The sequence below is a fragment of the Acanthochromis polyacanthus genome, chromosome 6, assembly GCF_021347895.1.
Source record: "Acanthochromis polyacanthus isolate Apoly-LR-REF ecotype Palm Island chromosome 6, KAUST_Apoly_ChrSc, whole genome shotgun sequence".
Classification (NCBI taxonomy): Eukaryota; Metazoa; Chordata; class Actinopteri; family Pomacentridae; genus Acanthochromis; species Acanthochromis polyacanthus.
In genome coordinates this window covers 35,718,398-35,729,827 of record NC_067118.1, presented here as the reverse complement: position 1 = coordinate 35,729,827, position 11,430 = coordinate 35,718,398, and the positions used below count along the sequence as shown (strand labels likewise).

The following is an 11,430-nucleotide window of genomic DNA, read 5'->3' as shown; positions in this document are numbered from 1 at the left end:
AACCTTTGACATTGTAAGCCACCCCTTTGGGGACACAAAATTGAGGTTTAACATTTTAGATTGGTGCGACAATGCCCGAAGAGCATCCAAGGAGAACACAAGCCTATAAACTTTAAAAGAATGTGAGAGCATCATAATAACCTAACCTACGATAGAAAGACCAGTCGCACTCTGCACTGAACGACACAACAGTGTAGTAAAGAGTTTGCAATTGATGTAAGGCCTATCAGTGATGTAGACTTCAAGCAGGGCGAATGTGAAGAGCGAATTCTCTACAAATAAAAAAGTCGAGTTGCGCTAATCATACACTGTAGAAAATGACATATTATCCCTTTAAAAATGGCAGCCATTTCAGCACGAGTGTGTGGTCCCATATGGTCTAGCGGTTAGGATTCCTGGTTTTCACCCAGGCGGCCCGGGTTCGACTCCCGGTATGGGAACAATATCTTTTTTGCCTTATTTGTGACTTTTCTAGTTTACTCATGACAGCTGGATATTTCATGGTTATAATATACTATAGCGTACGATTTTGACAAGGAAGACTTTGAAGACGGTGGCTTCAATAAAAGAGAAAGATTAACTGTTTGACATGTACTGTTACAATTTCAGTGCAGGTTTTATATCAGGTTGACATGATAATCGAGAGAAATTACCTCAAATTATTCAGCGCTATACTTTCAAACCTGTAACACTGATATCTAACCATCGTAGTTTCCCGTTGTTGTTTTTTTAGCAGTGGGCTAATTTTATGAACCCGTGATGCAAATCACGTGACTACATGCGACACATGATACAATACGGAAGTACTAAACGCCTGCAAGGGTATGTTTCTGGTACGGTCGAGCGTCGAACTGCTTGCTAGTTGTGTTAAAAGAAAAAGTATTTGAGCTGCTACTAATACTCAGGATGGGTGTGTCTGAAGTGGAAGAATCTTCTCTGCAACTGGACGAAAAGCTGATGCGTTTCATGGACCAACTGGAGCTGCTGGAGGAGAAACGAGCCACCCTCAATTCCCTCATAGAGCAGGTAGCCCAGAGAACAGTACAGAGTAGGTCTGTAAATGCCATTTAAGCAGGCTTGACACCAACTTCAGGCATATCTTTATAACCGTGTGTTTGAGAATATGTAAAATCTGCACAAACACGGTTTTTCAAGATGCCATTTCTAAGACTGAGGTAACATAGAACTGTTTTAATCTCGAAGGGAAATCTTGTGCCAGACATTGCTAAGAAAACAAAATTCCTTATCATGAGACTAAATACTGTGCTCAATAGAAAAGCATTAAGATATAGGTATAATACATCACTGAAAATAAAATAAGCAAGCTAAAATAAGACTGCAGCATATTGTTTTTGGGCAGTTTCTCAGTATTTCTGACATTTAACAAACTTCTTTTTATATATTATTTGTTTTGTTTCTTCAACTTTGTGTCCGTAAGTGAATTTGTAATTAATTTGGCACTGAAGTAGAATTTAATATTCACATATTTTTGTGATTTTTACTGAAGGCAAATGAATCTGTTTATCAGAGCCAGGCTATGCACCAGTTGTCTTGACTTTTGACCTCTAACCTTCAATCAGAAATGTATTGCTTCCTCAACAATGTAATCCTCTTTTCATCAGCCACTTTACTGATAGTTTGGGTTATTCTCATTATGTCACATTCTCTTACGATTTGAAGGCTTGTGTTTTTCCTTCTGTGCTCTTCATGCACTTTAACGCCTATGTAAAATGGTAAATGTCTACTTTGTCTTACCAAAGGGGTGGTTTTCAATGTCCAAGGCTCGGTACTCCATGGGCAACAAACAAGTCTCTGTGCTTCAGTATGCAAGTGAGATGAAGCCGCTGGTCTGTGTTAATGCAAGGTAAGAAACAGGACTTCAATCAATGCTTCCAGGTAAATTACTGTGCTCTTTAAATTTTGGAAACTTTTTTTATGATTGTATTTCTGTGTGGCAGAATGCAGGACAATGGTGAGGTCCAGTTCTGCACCGAACAACAAACGGAGAAGTCTAGCAAAGAGTCTGCAAAAGATCTAAGACCTGCAGAGGACATTGGGCCTCAAGAAGAAGGTGGTGGTGTGTTGACATGTTAGCTGCTCATGTCTGCCAGAAGCTAGTTATTCATTTTTAAATGATCATACTATTTTATTACACAGGTGTCAGGAGGAGAAATAAGCCAAAAAAGACAGAAAAAGATCCAAGTGAGGATGCAAGTAGCAAAAAGGCTCCAGAAGTGAGCCCAGTAAGAAAAAGTGAACATAATCCACAGCAAGATCCGCTGAAATGGTTTGGGATTTTGGTGCCACAGTCTCTTAAACAAGCACAATCGTCGTTCAAGCAAGGTATGGCATTACAGGTCCAAGCAAATCTATGTTTTACTTGGGTGTGTTTGGAAAATACTCTGGTTAAGCTAGTATGGGGTTGTTTCTGGATATAGCAGCACAGTTAGGGTAGTAGATATTGCCAGTGACGTGGACAGCTTCCTTTTGTAAAAACCACACTAGACCAAAAAAAACAAAACTGCTCTGTTCTAACAGTCATGCACATTATATCCCATGTTTCTTTGCAACACACACACACAGCTCAAACACACCACAACTTAAAAAGTCATATGCAAATATACAAAGTGCATATGATTTTACAGGTTTGTGCCTGCATTCTGAAACCTCACATTTAAGGTACGGAGGCCCATTTCTACCATTAACTGAAAAAAATAGATGAAAAGTTAAGAGTGACTCAAAAAATCTAAACCATTCTTTCACAGTCCAAATTATGACAAGTTGAGGTGAAATGACAGCTTCTGTGCATTTTAAATTAAAATCTGATACACTAAGCCAGCATTTATGTCTTTTTGACTTAAGTTAATCTCAAGTTATGATTCAGACAAAAAGATCAAATGTACTTTTTCTTTTGCTTCGTTGGTTTTGAACTTTCAAGTTAAGATCATTAAACATTAAGTCAAATTTTTAGTTTAGTACCTTAATTTTACCTCATAGTTTTTAGTCCAAAGTTATAAAAACTTCTTAATACAAACATTGTGTTATGTCAGTTTTTAGGAGTCATGTATTTTCCAAAAAGCATGTTATGCAAGTCATAATTTGTATATAAATATTTTGGCCTAATTTTTTTCTTGTGTTGTTGTGACAAGACACACACATAGTTATGAAAAAATATTGCAAATACATTAAACATGAGTGATTTGAGAATTATATTTACTTGTTTTGACACCACAGATGCAGTATAATCTGCCCCGAATACAAAACATCTATGATTTGTTTCCATTTGAACTGATGTTAATGCAGATATTTTTTTATAGTTATTAATGTTTGTGCTGACCAGCCACTCCAGTTCAAATTAACTGGCGAGATGCACACAAGGACTGGCTAAGGTATTTGTTATTCATCGACATGTGTGCGTCAAATCATGTTCACTGCTGCTTTTGTGTCCCTTGGAAACACATTTCGTTTTGGTTATTAACTCAAGTTTGCATTCTATGACTTGTCATATTCCTGTATTTGGTTGTATTTTCCAAATGGTGTGAGTTTTCAGCACATAGGGATCTTATCCTAATACTACAGGTGCACATGTATAGCTGCATGTGTGCACTTACAACAACAGATGAGCACAGATGATGGCATATAGATTATAATTAGGCTTTGAAACATGTAAAGACATTTATTGAAGGTCTTTGGAAGTATAAATCATTTGAAGTCTAAATTGGAGAATCGGACATGATTCACAAAAGCAATTACATCAAATAAAATTTCTGAAAAAAATAAACGTTTTCATAAATCACTCAAAGTACACAACAAACCCAGGTCTGGTATCTAAAAATACAGTTGTAGTTTTTCTCTAGATAATGATAGTTTTATGCGTTTGTGTGCGATGAACAGCTCTTTGTGTGCTGCTGGTAAATCCTGTTTGTCGTTCTTCATCTTTTCTCAGTTATAGAACTGTCTGCTGAGATCGCGACGCTCCAGATTGCAGTTTTAAACACCAGACAGGAGCTGAAGGACGGCTTGAAAAGCAAACATGCCGCAGAGGAGCGGCTCAGCAGCTCAGCTGGACAAGATGGTCGACTAAATAACTCTATTGCGTCAAAACAGGTGGAGAATGGAGAGGAGCTTCCATCCACAGAGAGTCGGTAGATGATGATCAGCAGTGATCCTCCTGATAGAACTGGAAATACAGACGTACGTTGACTGATTGATAATAGATTATGACAGATCTTGTGCTGTTGTGCTGATATTTGTGTGGTTTATTTTAGCTGTATTTGTACATAGTGTATTTGAAGATTTCTAAATTAAATGTGTTTATAATAAATGGCTGCTACTACTTCCTGATAAGACAGCCTTTTATAAGTTATAATTAATGACTGTATTAATTGTCACAAAATTGATCCGTTATGATGCATAAACCAAAATAATTTAAGTTTGGCAGCATGTAGAAAGTCATTAATTTGGTCATTCTGGAGTGTTGGTAATCCATTAAAAATGTTATTGAATGCATTTTGACCCAGATCCTCTGCAGAGTTATGGAATGAAAATAAGGTTATGGAATGAATAATCATACTGTAATCTGTGTAAAATAGAGCTAAATTAACCAACAGTTTGTGAAATACCTGAATAATATGTTGAAATTCAAGTAATTACAATAACTTTTGATCAACAATTAATTTCCACAACTTTTACTAGGTATTGTGTTATGTCATTATAGACATGTCGTGTCTAAATGCCTCTTTTCAAGTCTGCTTCAGTTTCATTGTTGGCAGCTTGTAGAAAGCTGTTCATCTGGTAATAATAAAGTTACACGTGTCAGTAATCCTTTAAGAAATGTTATCATTTAATAGATTTAGGCTCCAAACCTCTGCAGCCCTTTTCCAGATTAATGCATCCCAAATGTTCAATATCAAATGAATAAAAATGGTGTTCACAAACAATTATAAATTAAAGATACATTAACCAATCATTTGTGAAATAACTGAAAATAGTTTTTTATATTAAAGTGACTATAATGACATTTCATTTCACCATTAATTGTCATGTCTTTTATTGCATTACAGGTGTTTCATGTCATATTTTCTTTAAGTAATTTTTCCCTGTGGGATATCTAATATGATTTTATTTGATGTTTGCTATGCTTACTATTTTCTTATTTTTAAAATGTTGTTTGTTTACTGGATTTCGGCTTTTTATTAGTTTGTTGTAGTGTCCGTTTGTGCAAGGAAACTTTAAATCAACCTTTAAGAGGTACAAACAGACAGAAATGACCATCTTCTTATGTTTAATGATTTTTAACATAATTTACAACAGAAACAGTAAATGACTTATTAATACAATATTACTTATTAGTCATTAACTTTTTAAAACTATTGTTCCAAATAGCAACCATTGCATTGTGTCAGTGCTGTTATTTGTTTTTTGCTCTACAGAACTGCAATAAATAATGCTTGATTTTAAATATCTGCGACTTAAGCATGAATCATTTTGAATTAATAACGAAACAGCAATCCAGTTTTCATTTCAAATCCTGTCGGAAACGCTTCGACATGAGGAGAAACTCCGTGGCCTCATTATAACGACAGAAGATAATTGAAAACATTTGACCGGGCGCCACCACCCTCCCGGTGCGAGCAACTTGACGGGGGACAGCCGAACATTACCGGGAACTGTCGAAATGGGAAACGAAAGTCCCGTTTATTGTGTGGACTTCCTGCTCCGGTTAGAATCTGTGCCTCCGTGAAACGCAGCGCTCAGCCTCCCCGTCACTTGCGTCCGAGCGGCGGATGGGAGCGCAGAAAGCGACGGATGTGGCCTCACTATTCTATTATTGATGTTTCCAGACATCCGCAGCAGCCCGTGTAGCCAGATCGTGGTCGATTTTTGGACCTGCAAGCGACGCAACTCCTGCATGAAATCATTTTTTGCCCCCTTTTGTCTGCGCAGCAACATTTTTTGTATGTGTGTGTCTGTGTGGATGTCTTGATAAGGAGATTGGGAAGTAAACACTCTGGCCTGCGCTCATGATCGGAGGCGAGGTGAGATTGATGCCTCAGACTCAATTGCCCTTGATCGCAAGTTGATTTCCACTCCGGAGCAGAGGACCCGATCGCTCCAATGGCGTCAGTCTCCAAGGTGTCCATTCTGGATTACTTTAATATTGTGTTCGAGGGCGAAAATGGCAAAATCGAGTCCAACTGCAAGGCTTGTGGCACCAGAATCCAGGCGAAGCGGAGCGTCACGTCCAACTTCGTAACGCATCTCAAGGTAATGATTTCCAAATGTAATGCTACATGTGGCTGCTGACGCACAGGTTTAACTCTCATTATCAGTCCTCTCATAGTTCTGTCAGCATCAGCTGTTTCTGCAGCGTCTCTCTGTGCATGTTGGAGGGTCAGCTGTATGAACAGACAGTCTGTTGCTTCTCTGCAAAGGAGGCTGGTGGGTGGGGGGGTTTTACCCATACTGTACCTTCTCCTATAGAAATGTACACATGTCACAGCTGAACACACCTAAAATGAAATATCCTGCATGTCAACATCTCTCTCCCGTTCACAGCGGAAGCACCAGGCTATGTATGATGACTTTGTGAAAAGGAAGGATATGAAACGAGAGGGCTACTCCTCCGCTTCCCTGCACAGTTTCACCACCAACGGAGGGAATGCCCGCTACGCTCTTCCCATCAGTGCTGGAGGAGGTGGAGGAGGAGGAGGAGGAGGGAATGTTGGAGGAATGGGAACTATTGAGGGAGCAGCAGGAGGAGGCTCTGGAGGAGGGGTGACCAAGTTTGACAGACACGACCCCCGTCAGGTGTGTGCTGAAATCCATCACCGCTTGAAATTCCAAAACAGCTGTCCTACTATTTCTGAAATCCTGCTACACAGTTTGTCAATGAAATCATCACCTATAGTAAGTGTTGTTTTTCCTCCTAGGTTTTGATCTCTGAGGCTATAGCTAAGATGATCGTGCGTGATCTGCAGCCGGTGTCCATCGTGGAGAACCAAGGCTTCAGAGAGTTGCTTCAGCTCCTGGAGCCTCGCTACACTCCCGAGCCCCAGCACTACATCCAGAGCCAGCTCCTCCCGGCCTACGCCTACCAGGCCCAGCTAGCCACCCGCCAGGCCCTGGCCTCGGCACACGCCCTCAGTCTCAGCCTGGATCTCTGGAGGGGCTTATCTGGAGCCACTTCAGGGTAAGGAGGTAAAATCAACCAGGAGGAACAAAATGGCAGCTTGGTTCGAATCCCTCACTGAAGATTTCCCTCTCTCTTCTCCTGTAGGTACCTCGGTGTCACCTGCCACTTCCTTACATCTGACTGGCAGATGCGCTCAGCCCTCCTGGCGTGCCTTCCACTGACCGGCGACAACACTGGGAGTCGAGTGCTTTCAGATTTTGAAGAAGTGTGTCACTCTCACGGCGTGTCGGGGAGAGCCTTCCGCGTCGTCGCCGACCCTCTCCTGGCTACAGCGACCGTAAAGCCGTGCTGTCTTCCCGGTTTCCTGCTTCCAGCTCCTCTTGCCAACAGTCAGGACGGAGACGACGAAGAAGCGGTGGACAACGGTGATGAAGACGTAAAACAAGGCGTCAGGAACGGCCACGGTGGCTGTGAAGAGGAGGGGGAGTGGGAGGACTCGTGGGAGCAGGGTTTGGGAGTTTCTCGGGTGGACTGTTTCTCTCGGTGTCTTGAGCAGTGTGTCAGAGAGGGGCTGCGCTCTTGTCCTCAGCTCTCCTCCACGTTGGCCAAGGCCGCCTGCTTCTACAACTACATTACCTCTGCCGTCCCGCCTGAGAAGCTCAACCAGGTCTTTGATGGTCCAGGGCTGATGATGGGGGGTCCAGGAAATCTCTCCGATGCAGCGAGAGACTGGGCTGCTCAGCTTAAGGCACGTAGCAATATCAATAAGTCATGTACAGTGTTTGTATTATACATTACAACACACATTCTAGCATGTAGACGCAGTGTGGACAGTTGAATTATTAATTGCACACTAAAAGGTAGCTACAAACAGATATAAGGACCTGGTGTGTATTCATGAATTTCAATTTAGTATGATCGCAACTATGACATATTATTATATTACATCATCACCATTTTACCACTAGTTACATTAGTTACAGATAGAATATGTGTAAACAAGTACCTAACAAATCATTAGGGTGTTTTTTTGTTGTCGATTATATATATTCAGTGTAAATGCTAGGAGCAACAAAGTGTTGATAGTGTATAGTATACATACATGATAATATGAATTTTATTGAGAAATGGTGGCGTTTCTGCAAAATAAACTAATCAAGAGCCCATTTCCACAGCGTTAAAAATAGGTTAATTATTTGTTCTTTGTTCTAATACAGGTCCTTCGGCGGCTGCTGGACTCGGTGGAGTTCCTGGAGGAGATGAGCGGTCCGGGGGAGCTGGCGCTGGGTGGAGTAGAGAGAGTCCTGCTGAGGGAGCTCACTGACACTTTGGAGCCCTTCACCGAGGCCTGGGATATGGTTCAGGGAGAGAGACAGGCAGACCTACAGACAGACAGACATGTGTCCATCAGCCTGGCTCTGCCTTGTGTCCTGGGCCTCCGTAAGCATCTCTCTGAGACGTCCACCCCCCACTGCCCCGCCCTCCTGGTCGGCCTCAGCCAGGCTGTGGAGCGTCTGCTGTCCCCGATCCTGGAAAACCCCCTCTACATCACTGCCACCACCCTGGACCCTCAGTTCAAGCTGACATGGAGCAGCAACCCCGACTGGCACAGACAAGTTCTCGTAGAGGAGTTGTCCAAACCTTCCACAGCCTCCAGCCCTGTAGACCTCAACACTGACCTTCATCCTCAGTCCCAGACTCCTCCTGCCACGGCTCCATCACCGGTCTCCTCACTTTCTCGGCCCTGCAAGCTGTTCTCTTTCATCAAGCAGAGACCCACCACACAGGCTAAGAGCCTAGAACAGGAGCTGGCCGTCTACCTTCGTGAGGAACCTACAGATGAGGAGGCTTTGCATTACTGGCGGCGTAAAGCTATTGACTTTCCTCTGCTTGCCCAGGTGGCCAAGAGAGCGTTTACCATACCCGCCTGTGGCACTGTGGTGGAGAGCATTTTCACTACAGCAGGGCGCTGCCTGCTGCCAGAGAGAGGCTGTGTCTTACCAAAGAACCTGGAGACGCTCATCTACCTCAAAGCTAACTACAGATTATTATGGACTTAAGAAACCAGAGTTGAACATTTCTTTTACCTAAATAGCGTCTTACGGCTTTATACCTGCAGTACAGTTACTCCCTAGATACTAACCTCTATTCCTCTTTAAGGAAACTGACCTTGCAACATAACATAGTTCTCATACTGCACATCATTTGATATGAGACAGACTGAATTAGCCAGAATTTCAGCGCTGCGACTCAGTTTCCATCCTTGAGATGGGTTTTCCAGACTACAGTAGGTGCAGATTACTGTCTGCGAAACACGTAGCCTGCGCACCACTTGCTTTGCACCAGCGGGGGCTTTAACCAGATCATTTACTTTGACGTTATTTTGCCTGATCAGGGTGTCCAGATAACCACAAAGCCCCTGCTTTCTGCTCTTCTAACCCAAGTGACAATTTTCTGTCTGTATCAAACCAACCATAACCAAATGGGCAGTTACTGCATACTGTAGCATCTGATTTTTTTTCACCGATTTACAATGGCCACAGAGATTGATTTGTTTGATGTTGTTTTTGAAGGAAGGTATTAACTGCTAAACAATATGTTATGTTAGTGCATCATCCACTCATTGATTTTTTTCTCTGTATGTTGTGCCTCATCACTGGGACATCCTAATAAATGAGCTCCTGACGCAGAGGTGTGTGCAATTTGCTGATGCAAGTGTGCTCATGGTATACACAATTTTCTCAGCTTAATCCTGCTTCATGCATCTTGTTTTTGAAACTAGTTACGGCCTGAGCAAAGACAGTGCTTAAGACCCTATTGAAATGTTAGGAATTGTTTTTTTACCTAAAAGAATCACATTTTTAAGAGCCTAAACTTGCACAAAAACTCATGGAAATTTGCACACACATCAGAACTGGCGAAAAAAAATTAATATTATATAGGACTTGTATGTGTGTGTGGCAAAATGGCTTCATAATTTGCAATTCAATTTTATTTATATAGCTCCAATTACAATTCAGATTGTCCCAAGATGCTTCACAGAGCCCCTGTGCCCGAAGCACCCATACCAAGCCCTAAGGCGAGAGTGGCAAGAAAAAAACTCCTTTTTAACAGGAAAAAACCTTGAGCAGAATCCGGCTAATATGGGAGGACACATCTGCTGCTGGCTGGCAGGTTGAGAGGGACAGAAGAGGTCGATGGGGAGGGGTGGGGTGGGGTGGGAGAAAATGTAGGGTTTTGGACAAGGAAATACATAACACACATTGGGATACATGCATGATAAGATAGATGATACAAAGTAAAAGCTAGCACTGAAGCATAACTTTAGATAAGCTGCTGCTGTCTTTCATCCAGTCCACTGCTTCCAGCTGCCCATTTCCACCAATCTACACTGCATCGCCCTCACTGTACTTGATTTGCTCGTCTGCACTCTGTTTGCAACTTTCTACCAGCTATACATGTAGTATATTTATTGTCAGAGCCTTTCACCATAACAGTAAACTTGTCAGTTTCAATGTTAGCTTGTACTTTGTATGTGTCATCTATGTTACTCTTATCATGCATGTATCCCAATGTGTGTTATGTTTCCTTGTCCCTAACCCTCTCCTTCTCTCATTCTTCACCCTCCCCCTCTCCCACCCCTTCTACCTCTTCTGTCCCTCTCAAGCCGCCGGCCAGTGGCAGATGGGTCCCCACATATGAACGGGGTTCTGCTCAAGGTTTCTTCCCATTAAAATGGAAGTTTTTCTTGCCACTGTTGCCTTAGGGCTTGCTCTAGGGGTTCAGGCAGATGGGTTCTGTGAAGCATCTTGAGACCATCTGAATTGTAATCGGTGTTATATAAATAAAATTGTATTGAATTAATATTAGATTGCAATTATTTGGGTAGATTTGAGTCATAAATAATATAGTAGTCTTACTTAAATATATCCAAATTAGTCAAGTGTAGATGTATTTTATAGAACGTTTTATTTCTTAATCATAATATTTAAATTAGTTTGTAACATTTACATGATCAATAATATTTTAGTGTTCATTTTTTTAAGTAGTAAAGGAAATTTGTGTAATTAATAATAATGTAGGGTCTTACAGAAAATGAGAAAAACTAATTATGCAAATTTACATAAAATTGTAGTGTAGTGTCAAGCTTTAGTCAGCTAAACTTACATAATAAATATCACTGCAGGGTCTTTAGCTAAATATTGAAATTCTGAAGGTAAATTTACAAAATACACAATGTTTTAGCATTTTAACTGTAATATTTGCAACATTGTTCTTATTTTTTCATTTGGAAA

General features: G+C 41.3%; 2 protein-coding genes and 1 non-coding gene across 4 annotated transcripts; all 3 read left to right on the top strand.

The window, feature by feature from the left end:
• Nucleotides 1-368: 368 nt before the first annotated feature.
• On the top strand, nt 369-440 carry trnae-uuc (transfer RNA glutamic acid (anticodon UUC)). Its single transcript has one exon. It is a non-coding gene; the product is annotated as a tRNA-Glu (tRNA).
• A 332-nt stretch (nt 441-772) lies between these two features.
• Nucleotides 773-5,463, top strand: ccdc115 (coiled-coil domain containing 115). 2 transcript variants are annotated; one of them, XM_022222577.2, is made up of 5 exons: nt 773-1,026; nt 1,761-1,864; nt 1,959-2,077; nt 2,158-2,343; nt 3,947-5,463. In XM_022222577.2, exons 1-5 carry the CDS (start codon nt 907-909, stop codon nt 4,147-4,149), a joined length of 732 nt encoding a protein of 243 aa, XP_022078269.1. In that variant the 5' UTR covers nt 773-906; the 3' UTR covers nt 4,150-5,463. The 2 variants fall into 2 exon arrangements, with proteins under 2 accessions (XP_022078269.1, XP_022078271.1); XM_022222579.2 differs by having other exon boundaries at nt 774-1,026; nt 1,959-2,071.
• A 91-nt stretch (nt 5,464-5,554) lies between these two features.
• si:dkey-109j17.5 (uncharacterized) lies at nt 5,555-9,824 on the top strand. Its single transcript, XM_022222576.2, has 5 exons — nt 5,555-6,267; nt 6,559-6,810; nt 6,933-7,192; nt 7,280-7,883; nt 8,353-9,824. Exons 1-5 carry the CDS (start codon nt 6,118-6,120, stop codon nt 9,193-9,195), a joined length of 2,109 nt encoding a protein of 702 aa, XP_022078268.2. The 5' UTR covers nt 5,555-6,117; the 3' UTR covers nt 9,196-9,824.
• Nucleotides 9,825-11,430: the final 1,606 nt, after the last annotated feature.